General features: G+C 36.6%; 1 protein-coding gene across 2 annotated transcripts in view; it reads left to right on the top strand.

Annotated features, from left to right (window-relative positions):
• The window catches only part of LOC126251619 (protein scarlet-like), a 414,928-nt gene that overhangs the window by 376,950 nt on the left and 19,598 nt on the right, over positions 1-18,380 (top strand). For both annotated transcript variants that reach the window (XM_049952160.1, XM_049952161.1), the window contains exon 13: positions 12,186-12,286. In XM_049952160.1, coding sequence (XP_049808117.1) covers positions 12,186-12,286 — 101 coding nt within the window. The remainder of the gene's footprint in view (positions 1-12,185; positions 12,287-18,380) is intronic.

Here is an 18,380-nt window from a genome sequence, read left to right as displayed (position 1 = left end):
CTCTTCAGTCGTCGTTGGTCCCTTCTTGCAGAATCTTTCCCCGGCTGTAGCGATATCGAAGATTTGGTGTTTCACCGGATTCCTGATATTCACGGTACACTCATGAAATGGTCGTACGGGAAAATTCGCACTTCATCGCTACTTCGGAAATGCTGTGTCCTATCGCTCGTGCACCGACCCTAACACTATGTTGAAACATACTTAAATCTTGATAACCTGCCATTGTAGCAGCATTACCCGATCTAACAACTGCGACAGACACTTGATGTCTTATATAGGCGTTGTCGACCGCAGCGCCGTATTCTGCCGGTTTACATATCTCTATATTTGAATACGCATGCCTATACCAGTTTCTTTGGCGCTTCAGAGTAATATAACCACGAAATAATGGCATAAAAATGAAACAAAATCGCATAGTAATATATGACAGTCAGTATTTTAAATATAGCTGCGCTACAGCAACAGTTCCACGTCATAAGAATAAATAACAGCCAACCAGTTGCGAAAGATAAAGTAATCTTTACCTAGGTTTCAATAGTTATAAAACTATCTTCTTCAGAAGATGGCCTGGAGACAATGAACATCATTAGTATTTTAAAGGTATGAAACGTAAGTCAAGAATAAAATGTAACATATATTAGGAGAGTCTTGTATTATGACATGTGAGAAGAACTGCTGATACTTACAGTGTTAAATTGACATGGAGTATTATATCTTAGTCGTTTTTACAACCATCTACGTAACTCAGTTAATATATATAAAACATAGCCCTGAGTACAGGGTTAGTCAGACACACAAATAAGAACATAGTGGCTAAAGAGCGTACGGCCGACTGAGTAAAATCGGCCGGCGTAGTAGCACTGCAGCCAGGGCAGGTGTCGCTCAAGTCGCGAACTATGTGCCGAATGGCGTACTGAAATAACATGTAAAATATCAAATTAAATGCATCCTTAGATAGAGTACCAAAAATAATGGAAATCAATTACCACTCCCGTTATGACATTGTGGGAGTTATAGGAGCAATATCATAGAGACGATCATCAAAAAGACATGTGGCGCTTCCGCCGTGAATAACATGCAGTGGCCTGTACGGCCAGAATATAAAAGTTGTAGTATCATAATAGTGAAGCGCATAAAAAGTATATAAGTCAGAAAAATTATAAGGAAAACAGTGATGGCTCTTAAATTATAATTACGAACCTGGGTGACAGTCCAGTTAATACACATTTAAGAAAAGAGAAAATTTACATGAGGGCCAATGTAGTGGCAACCATACATCGTGAGATAGACACATTATATAACTGGTAGTGAGCTAGAGGAGTAGAAAGTGCATTATAGCTTCCTGAGGAAACAGACTACCGAGGTTACTAGCGATAATGTTATATATTAAACAGTACGGGTTTAAAGCCTTCAAAAAATTGTCTACAGGCGAGGTTCAACTGATCATTCAGTATATTGCCGTCTTTAAGCTCTAGATGTTTGAAAATAAATAACTCTTCCCACAGATCTAGTCTACGTCCTTTGGCTTGTCTGTGTAGGATAACCGTGTCTTCTAATTGTTTAGGCGTATGGCCGGCGATCAAGAGGTGCTCAGCAAAAGTAGAGTTGCGAATATTCGTTCCTTTTTTACCTAATAAATGTTCTTTATATCGTGTTTTCACGGCTCTGCCTGTTTGACCAATGTAGTATGAGGGGCAGTTGTTACAGGTTAGTTTGTAAATACCTGAATTAGAAAACCAATCCCTGGCGATCTCTATTGACTGTACAAGATTTCTTTTTAAACTGTTACCTGTAGAGAAAGAGACGTTACAGTTATATTTTTTATTTAGAAGACGTTTGATCCTATAAGATATGTTACCTAAGAATGGGATGGAAATAAATTTTTTAGTTTCTAAGACATCTGTGGGGAGGTTATTTCTCAAGGTCGAACAATTTTTGGAAATTTTCTTATTGAGCAGGTAATCGATCATATTCGGGTTGTACCCATTATTGACCGCAATAGTTTTAATGACATTCAATTCCTTTTTTTGGGCTTCAGGCGATAAAGGAGTGGTTACCATTCGATGAATGGCGGAATGAAAATATGCCAGTTTATGAGCTTTTGGATGAGTTGAGTCAGCAGGAATGATATTATCTGAAAAAGTTTCTTTACGGAAGATATTGAAATGAAAGGTGTTATCTTGTATAAAAATTGTTAAATCTAGAAAATTTAGTTCGCGTTTATCATTTTGAACCTCTTTAGTGAAGGAAATTTTTTCATGAAAACCGTTGAAAGTGTTAAAGAGATGCTCTAGCTCAAGATCAGTGCCATCAAAAGCAATGAAAATGTCGTCAACATAACGTGCATAGTAGCGGATTTTTTGGCGTAATTCTGAATTAGAATTGAAGAACGTTGTTTCAAGGGCGTTGATGAAAATTTCTGCTAGAATACCGGCAAGGGGGCTACCCATAGCTAGACCATCCGGTTGTATATACATTTTCCCATTAAATGTGAAATAATTGTATTTTAAAACGACCCTAAGCAAACTAATGAGTTCCGCAATCTGTGTTTCACTTAATTTTTTATGCTTTAGAAGATTCTCTTTTATAAGGTCTATGGTTTCATCCACCGGAACATTTGTGTAAAGACTGACGATGTCAAAGGACACCAGTCTAGTGTCAGATGTACAATGTACCGGCTGAATATTGTTAATTAACTCCTTACTGTTTTTTATAGAAAAATTATTTTCAAATATGAAAGCATCTTTAATTTTATAATGAAGGCGTCTTGCAAGTGTATGATGTGGACAGCCTATACCATTCACTATGGGGCGGATAGGGTGGTTTCGTTTATGCAGTTTAAACTGGCTTCTCAGTACGGGTGGTTTCGGGTTCATATTTATAAGCTCTTTCTTTTGAAACTTATTAAACAGGCTGACGGAATTAGTTAAAGTATGCCGGATTTCATCCTGCAGCTCAGCAGTAGGATCTACAGTAACCTCGGTGATATCGTTTTCCTCAAAAAACTTTACAGTCTTTTCTATGTATTCATTTTTATACGACACGACAGTAGTGTTCCCTTTGTCACTCTTAGTGATTAAGGCCTCGTGCTCTCTAAGTTTGTGATTAATGCTTTTTACAATACTATATTCATCTGATTGCACATTAGGGGATAATTTAATTTCTTTTTCTATTATTTTGTTACATTCGTAGGCACATTTGACTTGCTCTGTTTTCTCTAATTTCAGAGATTCTAAACCGATTTTTAGATCTACAATAAGATTACAAACAGCATGATGTTTATCGAGTTTAGTAGGCAAATTATATTTAACGCCTTTACGCAACAAGTCATTTTCGGCCTGCGTAAAAGAAATATTGGTTTTATTTAATACTCTATCATAAAATAGGCGCTTAACACTATTGTCTGCTATATTGGCACTTTCACTTGTGGTCCTGTTACTAAATTTCAAAAGCTTTTTTTCATGTCTAGCTTTGATTATTTCTTTACGATTAAAGAGCCATTCATTAATACTATTCCATAAGTGATCAATTTGAAAGTTACAAAGATCTTTAAAAGCTTTAGTTAAAAACAGGCGTATACAGTATGCTTCACTATTAAGAACATCTTTTTTCTTATACAAATTTATTGTGCTCTCCGAAATAGTTAAATGCACTAGCTTCTTTTTAATAGAAGGAACTCTGTTACACTGTTTAAAGTTTACGTACGCCTTCACATAATCAGGAATAATGTCTTTCTCTAGGCACTGGTGATTAAAGTCAATAGCCATACTTGCTTTTACAATTTTTAATTTGATGTTCATATACCTTAATGCAGCTTTTGATACCTTGGCAGGCAGGAATTTCAGTATTTTAAACATAGCTGCGCTACAGCAACAGTTCCACGTCATAAGAATAAATAACAGCCAACCAGTTGCGAAAGATAAAGTAATCTTTACCTAGGTTTCAATAGTTATAAAACTATCTTCTTCAGAAGATGGCCTGGAGACAATGAACATCATTAGTATTTTAAAGGTATGAAACGTAAGTCAAGAATAAAATGTAACATATATTAGGAGAGTCTTGTATTATGACATGTGAGAAGAACTGCTGATACTTACAGTGTTAAATTGACATGGAGTATTATATCTTAGTCGTTTTTACAACCATCTACGTAACTCAGTTAATATATATAAAACATAGCCCTGAGTACAGGGTTAGTCAGACACACAAATAAGAACATAGTGGCTAAAGAGCGTACGGCCGACTGAGTAAAATCGGCCGGCGTAGTAGCACTGCAGCCAGGGCAGGTGTCGCTCAAGTCGCGAACTATGTGCCGAATGGCGTACTGAAATAACATGTAAAATATCAAATTAAATGCATCCTTAGATAGAGTACCAAAAATAATGGAAATCAATTACCACTCCCGTTATGACATTGTGGGAGTTATAGGAGCAATATCATAGAGACGATCATCAAAAAGACATGTGGCGCTTCCGCCGTGAATAACATGCAGTGGCCTGTACGGCCAGAATATAAAAGTTGTAGTATCATAATAGTGAAGCGCATAAAAAGTATATAAGTCAGAAAAATTATAAGGAAAACAGTGATGGCTCTTAAATTATAATTACGAACCTGGGTGACAGTCCAGTTAATACACATTTAAGAAAAGAGAAAATTTACATGAGGGCCAATGTAGTGGCAACCATACATCGTGAGATAGACACATTATATAACTGGTAGTGAGCTAGAGGAGTAGAAAGTGCATTATAGCTTCCTGAGGAAACAGACTACCGAGGTTACTAGCGATAATGTTATATATTAAACAGTACGGGTTTAAAGCCTTCAAAAAATTGTCTACAGGCGAGGTTCAACTGATCATTCAGTATATTGCCGTCTTTAAGCTCTAGATGTTTGAAAATAAATAACTCTTCCCACAGATCTAGTCTACGTCCTTTGGCTTGTCTGTGTAGGATAACCGTGTCTTCTAATTGTTTAGGCGTATGGCCGGCGATCAAGAGGTGCTCAGCAAAAGTAGAGTTGCGAATATTCGTTCCTTTTTTACCTAATAAATGTTCTTTATATCGTGTTTTCACGGCTCTGCCTGTTTGACCAATGTAGTATGAGGGGCAGTTGTTACAGGTTAGTTTGTAAATACCTGAATTAGAAAACCAATCCCTGGCGATCTCTATTGACTGTACAAGATTTCTTTTTAAACTGTTACCTGTAGAGAAAGAGACGTTACAGTTCTTCTCACATGTCATAATACAAGACTCTCCTAATATATGTTACATTTTATTCTTGACTTACGTTTCATACCTTTAAAATACTAATGATGTTCATTGTCTCCAGGCCATCTTCTGAAGAAGATAGTTTTATAACTATTGAAACCTAGGTAAAGATTACTTTATCTTTCGCAACTGGTTGGCTGTTATTTATTCTTATGACGTGGAACTGTTGCTGTAGCGCAGCTATGTTTAAAATACTGAAATTCCTGCCTGCCAAGGTATCAAAAGCTGCATCCAGGTATATGAACATCAAATTAAAAATTGTAAAAGCAAGTATGGCTATTGACTTTAATCACCAGTGTCTAGAGAAAGACATTATTCCTGATTATGTGAAGGCGTACGTAAACTTTAAACAGTGTAACAGAGTTCCTTCTATTAAAAAGAAGCTAGTGCATTTAACTATTTCGGAGAGCACAATAAATTTGTATAAGAAAAAAGATGTTCTTAATAGTGAAGCATACTGTATACACCTGTTTTTAACTAAAGCTTTTAAAGATCTTTGTAACTTTCAAATTGATCACTTATGGAATAGTATTAATGAATGGCTCTTTAATCGTAAAGAAATAATCAAAGCTAGACATGAAAAAAAGCTTTTGAAATTTAGTAACAGGACCACAAGTGAAAGTGCTAATATAGCAGACAATAGTGTTAAGCGCCTATTTTATGATAGAGTATTAAATAAAACCAATATTTCTTTTACGCAGGCCGAAAATGACTTGTTGCGTAAAGGCGTTAAATATAATTTGCCTACTAAACTCGATAAACATCATGCTGTTTGTAATCTTATTGTAGATCTAAAAATCGGTTTAGAATCTCTGAAATTAGAGAAAACAGAGCAAGTGAAATGTGCCTACGAATGTAACAACATAATAGAAAAAGAAATTAAATTATCCCCTAATGTGCAATCAGATGAATATAGTATTGTAAAAAGCATTAATCACAAACTTAGAGAGCACGAGGCCTTAATCACTAAGAGTGACAAAGGGAACACTACTGTCGTGTCGTATAAAAATGAATACATAGAAAAGACTGTAAAGTTTTTTGAGGAAAACGATATCACCGAGGTTACTGTAGATCCTACTGCTGAGCTGCAGGATGAAATCCGGCATACTTTAACTAATTCCGTCAGCCTGTTTAATAAGTTTCAAAAGAAAGAGCTTATAAATATGAACCCGAAACCACCCGTACTGAGAAGCCAGTTTAAACTGCATAAACGAAACCACCCTATCCGCCCCATAGTGAATGGTATAGGCAGTCCACATCATACACTTGCAAGACGCCTTCATTATAAAATTAAAGATGCTTTCATATTTGAAAATAATTTTTCTATAAAAAACAGTAAGGAATTAATTAACAATATTCAGCCGGTACATTGTACATCTGACACTAGACTGGTGTCCTTTGACATCGTCAGTCTTTACACAAATGTTCCGGTGGATGAAACCATAGACCTTATAAAAGAGAATCTTCTAAAGCATAAAAAATTAAGTGAAACACAGATTGCGGAACTCATTAGTTTGCTTAGGGTCGTTTTAAAATACAATTATTTCACATTTAATGGGAAAATGTATATACAACCGGATGGTCTAGCTATGGGTAGCCCCCTTGCCGGTATTCTAGCAGAAATTTTCATCAACGCCCTTGAAACAACGTTCTTCAATTCTAATTCAGAATTACGCCAAAAAATCCGCTACTATGCACGTTATGTTGACGACATTTTCATTGCTTTTGATGGCACTGATCTTGAGCTAGAGCATCTCTTTAACACTTTCAACGGTTTTCATGAAAAAATTTCCTTCACTAAAGAGGTTCAAAATGATAAACGCGAACTAAATTTTCTAGATTTAACAATTTTTATACAAGATAACACCTTTCATTTCAATATCTTCCGTAAAGAAACTTTTTCAGATAATATCATTCCTGCTGACTCAACTCATCCAAAAGCTCATAAACTGGCATTTTTTCATTCCGCCATTCATCGAATGGTAACCACTCCTTTATCGCCTGAGGCCCAAAAAAAGGAATTGAATGTCATTAAAACTATTGCGGTCAATAATGGGTACAACCCGAATATGATCGATTACCTGCTCAATAAGAAAATTTCCAAAAATTGTTCGACCTTGAGAAATAACCTCCCCACAGATGTCTTAGAAACTAAAAAATTTATTTCCATCCCCTTCTTAGGTAACATATCTTATAGGATCAAACGTCTTCTAAATAAAAAATATAACTGTAACGTCTCTTTCTCTACAGGTAACAGTTTAAAAAGAAATCTTGTACAGTCAATAGAGATCGCCAGGGATTGGTTTTCTAATTCAGGTATTTACAAACTAACCTGTAACAACTGCCCCTCATACTACATTGGTCAAACAGGCAGAGCCGTGAAAACACGATATAAAGAACATTTATTAGGTAAAAAAGGAACGAATATTCGCAACTCTACTTTTGCTGAGCACCTCTTGATCGCCGGCCATACGCCTAAACAATTAGAAGACACGGTTATCCTACACAGACAAGCCAAAGGACGTAGACTAGATCTGTGGGAAGAGTTATTTATTTTCAAACATCTAGAGCTTAAAGACGGCAATATACTGAATGATCAGTTGAACCTCGCCTGTAGACAATTTTTTGAAGGCTTTAAACCCGTACTGTTTAATATATAACATTATCGCTAATAACCTCGGTAGTCTGTTTCCTCAGGAAGCTATAATGCACTTTCTGCTCCTCTAGCTCACTACCAGTTATATAATGTGTCTATCTCACGATGTATGGTTGCCACTACGTTGGCCCATGTAAATTTTCTCTTTTCTTAAATGTGTATTAACTGGACTGTCACCCAGGTTCGTAATTATAATTTAAGAGCCATCACTGTTTTCCTTATAATTTTTCTGACTTATATACTTTTTATGCGCTTCACTATTATGATAATACAACTTTTATATTCTGGCCGTACAGGCCACTGCATGTTATTCACGGCGGAAGCGCCACATGTCTTTTTGATGATCGTCTCTATGATATTGCTCCTATAACTCCCACAATGTCATAACGGGAGTGGTAATTGATTTCCATTATTTTTGGTACTCTATCTAAGGATGCATTTAATTTGATATTTTACATGTTATTTCAGTACGCCATTCGGCACATAGTTCGCGACTTGAGCGACACCTGCCCTGGCTGCAGTGCTACTACGCCGGCCGATTTTACTCAGTCGGCCGTACGCTCTTTAGCCACTATGTTCTTATTTGTGTGTCTGACTAACCCTGTACTCAGGGCTATGTTTTATATATATTAACTGAGTTACGTAGATGGTTGTAAAAACGACTAAGATATAATACTCCATGTCAATTTAACACTGTAAGTATCAGCAGTTCTTCTCACATGTCATAATACAAGACTCTCCTAATATATGTTACATTTTATTCTTGACTTACGTTTCATACCTTTAAAATACTAATGATGTTCATTGTCTCCAGGCCATCTTCTGAAGAAGATAGTTTTATAACTATTGAAACCTAGGTAAAGATTACTTTATCTTTCGCAACTGGTTGGCTGTTATTTATTCTTATGATATGACAGTCATTTCCCAATATGTAATATCCATCCCAAAACCTGGTTATTCAATTATTGTCCGATAGTGGGCCTATAAACTGAAACACAGTTGAAAATATCAACAACTATCGTAGGACATATGTAGTATTTCTATTTAGAAACCCTTGTCTTCACGTGCCTATGTTATATGGGATATAGCATACACCGTTTCGACATCTCCATTTGCAGATACATAACTCCCTACGTACTTAGCCACTCTGTCAGATTTATTGCCTTAATAGGTATGTTATCGACATCTTTTATTGATGTGTAAGTCATTCCAATGTAAAGCAAGGTAAAATACTTCAATGGAATATGAGGAAACTTGTCTATTTGAGGACAGTATTTAAGAAGGTTTGCATTATTTGAAGTGAAAGAAATGGCTTATAGGATGACTGTGTGTCAAATGTGTTACATTACCAATACTGCCAAGCGACAGTAATGTATCTAGGTTACTCTGTATGTTACCCATATTAGTACAAATGATGATTATGTCTAAAGAGCAAAGAATAGGTAATACTGTGGCTGCTAACACTCTCATACACTTCTCAGCACATCTTTGAATCAAGTAGGTTTTAGATGCATCCTCAAGGATTCATTTCCAGCTAAATAGACTTTGAGGCAAAAGATCCCATTTTTTGGCTGTCTCATGATCATCAGAACATCGAGAACGATTAGTTGCCGGTATAATCTTCAGAAGACGGAAAACGATTGTGAAAATTAACTTCACAGATATAGGCCTAGTCCCCACTAGTGAGTGTCAAAAAATCTGTATATATTTGAAATTCATAAAGGAACTCATTCAGCTTTTCAAAACTCTCGATTGAAAGTCATGATTTTTTTACAGTATGTATTTAATAAAATAAACGAAACACGACTACAATGTGATACACAAAGTGAATTCCTATAATAACAAAAGGAGTATTTGGTGTAGTTACATGTTTACCAATGTTTCTGTCCGTTGATGTACTATATACGATTTTTCTTGCAGTTTACTTCCAAACAATGATATTACAAATATTTGCAGGATATCGAATTACAGGAAGAAGAAACAAAAATTCTGCTTTTTTTCTGTATGTCACAAGGCGTTATTGATACGAATATTATTATCTTTCGATGTCTTCAGCTAAGTAATATTATTTTTATGTTATTCTAAACCACTATCAGTCAGCCATATAGAAATGTTTACAACGGTGGCTTGGGTTATCTAGGCATTTAATTCTAAGTTACATACTATTTGGAAATTTCCTGCTTTTTAAGACGGTACGTCAATTATTATCTGCACATTAGTTATAAAATTTTATTGTAGTCAAATAGGAAACTTACAAGAACATCATTTTTCGACATAGTCTCCTTGCATTTCGACGCACTTGGTCCTTCGTTGTACAAGCTTCCTGATGCCCTTGCAGAAGAAGGTTCTCGGTTGAGCTGCGAGCCAGGAGAATGGACCAAACAAATGATAGTCAGAAGGGCAAGATCGGAACTATATGGAGGATGATCCAGTACATCAAATTTTAGTTTCTAGGGCGTTTCAGCAGTGTGGGCAGCAGTATGCGGACGGGCATTGTCGCGCAACTATACACCTTACTACAGCAATCCTCGGCGTTTGCTTCGAATTGCAGGCTTTAGCCTGGCAGTAAGCATCTCACTGTAACGTACACTGTTTGTTGTACCCCTTTCCCCAAAATACTCCAGTACTGGACCTTGTGCGTCCCAAAAAACCGTAAGCATCAGTTTTCATGCAGGCGATTGGGTCTTGAACTTTTTCTTGCATGACGAGTTTGGATGTTTCCATTCCATACTATGCTGTTTACTCTTCGGCTCGTAATGATGGATCAATGTTTCGTCACCAGTAATGATCATGTCTAAGAAGTTGTCCCCTTTGTTATCATAGCTGTCCAAATGCTTTTTGCAGATGTCGAGGCGCGTTTTTTTATGCAACTGTGTGTTGTTTTGGAAACCATCTTGCAGAAACTTTATGAAACTCAAGTCTGTTGTGGATGATTTGGTAGGCAGAACCGCAACTAATTTGCAGACGATGTGTCACTTCGTCAGTAGTTAATCGTCTATCTAAGAGAATCATTTCACGTCAACGCTCAATGGTTTCTTCATTTGTGGCGGTAAACGGTCGTCCGGCTCCTTCATCGTGCGTTGCACTTGTGCGACCATTTAGGAATTTTTCAGTCCAGTCGTAGACACTCCGTTGTGGCAAAACACTGTTCCCGTACTGTACCCAAAGTCTTCCTTGAATTTTGGCCCCTGATACGCATTCCGACCACAAAAAAAACGGATCACTGAACGTTACTCTTCTTTGGTGCAAATAGACCGCGGAGAAGCCGTGATTAACAGCACGGAAGTGATAACGAAACTAACATGGCAGCTTGAAAATTGCAAAGATATAACAACAAATAAATAAAGTATGCGTCATCAACATAAAACGACAGTACTGCCAAAATAAACAAGAATATAACTAATTTACAGATAATAATTGACTTACCCTCGTATTTAAGAACTATTAGCTCTTTTCTTTTCTGTTGATATATTGGCATCTTCAAACAGTTTATTTAGCTCTTGCAAATGAACTAGTTACAGATAATCAGTAACTTATTATTTGCTGGTCATGGATATGTGTGATGCAGTGCTTCATTTTATTATATATCGGCAAGAATTTGTTGAGTGTGTCTTACTCATAGTTTCAGTGAAGCTGTTGGATGTTGGCAAATACCGCACAAAATGTTATCAAGGAATGTAGCTGGTATTTATGTGTAATGAAAAACATAACTTTAAACTGTAATTAATTACCTGTCAATTTTAAGGCATGAGTGAATCACATCTTGTGTAGAATAATAGTTGAAGGGATTCCCAAAAAGACTCTCGTGTAATCCATGTAACGTGAGCCTGCATGTGCAATTTTTAAATATAATGGACTAGCTTTATAGCTTTCTACATATAAATTCATCGTATTGCCATTTTAAATTCATTGTTTTGAGTTGGCTTTCATCGGTTCACTTGAAGTAGCCTACATGCCAGGCTATCAAGTTTATCGCCCACCTCCTTCCCAGAATTTGTGCTTGTGGTTGGGTTGTGGCGAGAGAAGGAATGAAGATCAGAATTTGTTATTTCTTGATGAGTAGGTTGTTAACAATAACATTATGTTTAACAAGGAAATTAACATACACCCTATTGCATTTGTGGTGATTGATCTTATATTAATAGCAACTTGTTTAACTTTCATGGTAGAAAACTTAGATAAATTTCATGTTATTCTTAAACTTCGATTTGTTTTAACAGTCATGTGATATGTGCCTCAAACACAGGGATCTATTGTTGCAGGTCCATTCCTATGCTGGTGGGATGGATGAAGTACCTGTCGTGGCTCATGTACTCCAACGAGGCATTCTCCATCATCCAGTGGCAAGGCATTACCAACATCAGTAAGAACACAGATATATTAGCATGTATTTAGTGGAATAGAACACGACAGATCGGCAGCAGCGGTTACTGATTTGTCATTGTTTTACCCTCATATACTATTAAAAGTTCACAACTCATTCAAATTACATTTTTAAATCAAGATAGCAAAGTCTTCAATGCCCATAAACAGGCTACAGTACACTTAGCAACGTTTTCAGCGTTAATGACACTGGTATGTGAAACACACTGAACTGAACAGAAATGCGTGTACACATTAGGAATGGTCAGATTTTAGATTTATAATATCCAAAATCGTTGACCAAAATCAGCATACGAGTGTGCTATGGGTTTTGGTGAAGATTGTGATAAATGAACTAGAGTACAATATTATCAGAAACATCTGCTGGATACTATATAGCGTGACACAGGAGTAATGACCGATTTTCAGGGACATGGCATGAACGATCATTCGAAACAAAACGTCTAGTAAACATTACTCTAAAATTCATACCTTAAGAGCTATGAACTCTATGCTGTGAAACAAATCTGCTGTAATCCATCCTCTTCCATTTCCGTATTTAGGGAGAAGGTAGCATGGAGCAAAGTAAGAAGAAACTGTCTAGTAAATCTAGGCCCTAAAGTGCATACCTCAAGAACCATTAGAACTTCTTCAGTAGAGTAGATGCGTTTTACAGTAAGGAAAATGAACAGCTGCTCATAGCTTTTAAAGTATGCATTTTAGAGCCCACGTTTACTCCTCCGAATGCTCGTTTCTGTGGTGACTCTGAATAGTGACCATTCTTCCTGGGACACCGTGTATTCTGGAGTATCTTTGTGTCTATTTTTCTAGATTGAACTGCATAATCCAATTTCTCGTCATTTATTACTTTTGTTCAAAAATTTTCTCGTCTTTTCTCCATATCTCTGTTTTGTTCATCAGACAATGTGAGGTTCTTCTTTTTAGTTGTCCTCCTTAGAATTGCTTGCCGTTATCTCACTTCACTTTCGGAAACGTTTTACTAACACTGTTTCATGTTCTTATAGTTCTTCGCTTGTAAATCGTTTTGAAGTCATTCACACTAAATGTTTGTCATTTGTTTATTTCATAATTATACACATATCTGTCGCATTAGACAGTCGCGATCACCACTGTGTTATTCTAAGAACGATAACAAATTTTTCCGTACGTTTCCGTCATTTCTTCTGTGTTTCGTTGTAGTTCGTCATCGGTGTTAATTTGATGTAATCTGTCGTTGTTCGTAGATTTTCCTCACAATTCATGTTCCTGATGTTCACAGGACATGAAAATTATAGCTTCAGGCTTACTATTAGTATTTGCGTATGTAAAAGTCTTCTGCTTTACTACAAAGTTTTAAATTTTTCATCTTAAGATATGTGTCAGCACTTTTATTTATTTATACATACATACATACATTAATCCTTGTTCCATAGATCATGAATACGATATTTCGTAAAGACGTGGAACGTGTCACTTTAACATAAGCTTCCTCTACACAAAATAATTGATTAATTTACTTTTTTCACAGTTACTACTTCATATCTAAGAATTCATCTATTGAGTAGAAGAAGTTGCCATTCAGAAATTATTTAATTTGCTTTTAAATGTTGGTTGGCTATCTGTCAGACTTTTAATACTATTTGGCAAGTGACCAAAGAATTTTGTGGCAGCATAATTCACATTTTTCTGTGCCAAAGGGAGATTTAATCCTGAATAGTGAATATCAGCTTTTCTTCTAGTGTTGTAGCTATATTCTTCACTGTTATTTTTTAATTGGGATTGGTTATTAATGAGACATTTCATAAGTGAATATATGTATTGCGAAGGTACTGTGAATATCCCGAGTTCCTTAAAAAAATATCTGCAAGGTGATCTTGTTTGGTCTCCAGTTATTACTCTGATTACTCGCTTTTGTTCAATGAATTGTTTCCCTCTTAATGGCGAATTGCCCCAAAATATGATGAAAGCATGAAAGCAGTGAATGAAAGTAGGCATAGTAGGCTAATTTACTGATATGTTTATCACCAAACTTTGCAATAACCCTAATAGCAGAAGTAGCTGAACCTAACCGTTTCAGCACATCATCGATGTGTTTCTTACAGTTCAATTTCTCATCAATATACACACACAGAAACATTGAATATTCTGCCGTAGCAACAGACTTCCGCTCATAGTCTATATTTATCAATGGTGTCATGCCATTTACTGTACCGAATTGTATAAACTGTGTTTTCTCAAAATTTAGTGAGATTCCATTTGCAGATCACCATATAATATTGTTCTGAATGACATTATTTGCAATTTCTTCAGCTGATTCTTGCTTCTTGGGTGTGATTACTATACTTCCACCATCTGCAAAAAGAACTAGCTTTGCAGCTTCATGAATATAAAGTGGCAAGTCGTTATTATATATAAAGAACAATAAGGGATACAAGACTGAACCCTGTGGGACAGCATTCTTGATACCTCCCCAGTTATATGACTTTGCTGGTTTTTGTAGACTATCTGTACTGTTAATTTCAACCTTCCACATCCTTCCAGTTAAGTATGCATTAAACAATTTGTGCACTGTCCCCCTCATACCACAATACTTAATCTTATCTAGAAGAATTTCATGATTCACGGAATCGAAAGCCTTCGACAGATCACAGAATATCCCAATGGGTGACATTCGGTTATTCAATGCATTTAATATTTGATCAGTGAAAGCATATATAGCATTATCTGTTGAAAAGCCTTTCTGAAAACCAAATTGACATTTCGTTAGTACTTCATTTTTACAAATATGTGATGCTACTCTTGAACACATAACTTTTTCAAAAATTTTGGATAAAGCTGTCAGAAGTGAGATTGAGTGGTAGTTGTTAGCATCAAATCTATCCCCTTTTTTGTGCAATGGTTTAACAAATGTATATTTCAGTCTGTCTGGAAAAATGCCCTGTTCAGTGAGCTACTACATATGTGGCTATGAAGCCTTCTTATTTGTAGGGAACAAACTTTTATTAGTCTGTTGGAAATTCTGTCAGTTCCATGTGAGCTTTTACTTTTGAGTGAATTTATTATTTTTCTAATGTCAGTAGGAGAGGTTGGTTGAATATCAATTTTATCAAATTGCATAGGTATTGCCTCTTCCATATAGTGCCTTGCATTTTCTAATGAATAGCTGGATCCTATTTTCTCTACAACACTTAAAAAATGATAATTGAAAATGTTTTCTACTTCTGACTTCTTGTTAACAAACTTTTCATTGTGTTTGATTGAAATACAGTCTTCCTGTGCTCTCGGGTGCCCTGTTTCCCTTTCCACAATATTCCAAATTGTTTTAATTTTATTATCAGATGTGCCAATCTCAGACATAATGCATATACTTCTGGACTTTTTAGTAACATTTCTTAGTACAGTGCAGTAGTTTTTATAATTTTGACTGTTTTGGGATCATTACTCCTCCTAGCTATAAGATACATTTCCCTTTTCTGTTTACAAGATATTTTTATCCCTTTAGTAAGACATGACTTTTTACATGGTTTCTTACAATTATATTTCACTGTTTTCTCAGGGAGACTGTTTCCAAATACACTCACAAAAGTATCATGAAATAGGTTAAATTTTAAATTAGTATCATGTTCCCTCTACACCTTATGCCAGTCTAACTGTTGGGAGCTTTTCCTGAAATTTTGAACTGTTAAATCGTTAATGTAACGAACTATTTTGGAGAACTGCTTTGCATTACTGTGTGGAGCTATGTCATATACTGTAACTAGCTGAGCATCATGACCAGACAGACCATTCTTATTTGATTAAATTTATCTTGGTCTGTGAAAATGTTATCTATCAGTGTGTTGCTTTCCTGGACCACCCAAGTAGAAAAATCACTAACTGATGTCAAATTGAAAGAGCCAAGTAATACTTCAAGGTCAAGCTTCCTACTCGAAACTTTCAGAAAATCTACAGTCAAATCCCCACAAATAATAATTTGCTTCCTTTGTCTCACAGGTAGCACAACAAAGAATCCACGTTTTTCGAAAATAGCTGAAAATTTCCCAGTGGGGACCTATACGTGGCTACAATTATAAAAGTATAAAAGTGCCATTATTTAGTTTAACCCCACATGAACATGCTTCTATATGTTGCTCTATGCAAAATTTCTTAGTTTCCAAATTTTTCACACAATGACTGATTTTAACATAATGGCAACTCCTCCTCTGTCCATAGTGTCTCTGCTTACATGTGCTGAAAGTTTATATCCACCTACATTTACCATTTCCTTTCTGGGGACTATATGATGTTCAGACAGGCATAGTACTTTTATTCCACCCTCAGTTTATAAATCTTCTAAACAAACCAGAAGCTCATCTACTTTGTTTTTTAATGTATTAAAATATTAACCTCATTTTTCACTGTGCCTTTATGTGAATCTTGTGACATATTTACATCATTTTTCACTGTACTGTTATGAGAATATTGCGATATTGTTACATCTCTGGTACCTGCCTGTCTCAACTTCTCCTTAAGCTTAATTTCAATCAATGTAGGATATGATATCTTCGCAGTTCGTAGGTATTTTGAGCTGTAATGGAGGTGTGAACAATTTTCTATAACTTCAATTATAGGTATTTGAAGCCCAGGGCTGTTTGCGGCCATCCAAGTATCCCTCGTTGGCACTAGTTGCCGCAGACCGCTGGGGACAGCACTCTCGTTGTATGAGGAGCATACATGGACCATCTTCATTCTGTTACCGAAATTGCACTGGTTGCCTACAGAGCAGATGAATTTCAACAAGCAAAGTAAGAACTACGCGCAGCGGGTGTGAATATATGTCTAAAATCAATTACAACAATAAAGTTACTAAAAGGAAAATAATTAAAACAATCCAGCAGAGAATGAGTTCTCTTTTTCGTCTGAGGCAGATTAAGGCAACGACTGGTTGGACAGTGAATAAACGAAACTAAAATCCTCCCGAACAGGCCATGAAGGCCCAACGGTACTGACCGGCCGCCGTGTCATCCTCAGCCCATAGACGTAACTGGATGTGGATATGGAGGGACATGTTGTCAGCAAGTCCCTCTCCCTGCCCCATGTCAGCTTCCGAGACCGGAGCCGCTACTTCTCAATCAAGTAGCTCATCAGTTTGCCTCACAAGGGCTGAGTGCACCCCGCTTGCCAACAGCGCTCGGTAGACCGGATGGTCACCCGTCCAAGTGATAGCCCAGCCCGACAGCTCTTAACTTCGGCGATCTGACCGGAACCGGTGTTACCACTGCGGCAAGGCCGTTGGCGACATTGAATAAACAAAAGAATAAAACGACCTTGCGGGCGCTTATAAAAATTAAATACATTTTCAAAACTAAGCCCTCGATTTATCTGGAACGAGAAATTTACAGCTTATATGTGCTTCATGTATGACAGTCCGACACTGACATTTCATCAGACAACATTGAAAAATCTGAGGGTGACTCAGAAATCAGATGAGAGAGTTACGTGTTGAGAACTGCTAGGAGAGGACAGAACGTATTGGAAAGGATTTAGTCATTACCAGTAGAGTTTAGCAAGGGACCTGGGTTCGAATCCCAGCACTCACTCGTGGCTTCAATCTATATACATTTATCATAGATGCCTGAGATTTGAAAAAAATTCTGGGACCATATAGTTTCATTTGGTTGCAGCACCTATGCCTAGGTTTCAGGCAGGATTCCCCATTTCGTTCGATGCTGAGGTGCTATTTCAGTACAACTGAAGAACCTCAGCAATGCTGTTTACGGGGAATACCAGATGGGCTGAGGAGTGAATGGGAGTTACGATTGAGGAGGGAGGCATGCAAAGGTAGCCTGTGCAGACGGGCGTAGCTGTTATCCAGTTAGTCCGTTTGCCTAGTGAGCGAGAGGCCTGGGTTCAAAACCCCTCTTCAGTCAGTATATATATATGTCATAGATGTTTGAGACCTGAAAAGACCTCTGGAACCATGTAGATTCATTTGAAATGAATTAAGTGGATGTGGGTGGTCTATCTAGTCAAACATATACATAAAATATGGTCCAAGCAAGTTCTATTCTGGTTTCCAAGGGATTAAACAGATCGACGCAACATTGTAATGGAAG

The sequence above is a fragment of the Schistocerca nitens genome, chromosome 4, assembly GCF_023898315.1.
Source record: "Schistocerca nitens isolate TAMUIC-IGC-003100 chromosome 4, iqSchNite1.1, whole genome shotgun sequence".
Classification (NCBI taxonomy): domain Eukaryota; kingdom Metazoa; phylum Arthropoda; class Insecta; order Orthoptera; family Acrididae; genus Schistocerca; species Schistocerca nitens.
Note: the sequence above shows the minus strand (reverse complement) of the source record. Positions and strands in the feature narration are given on the sequence as shown.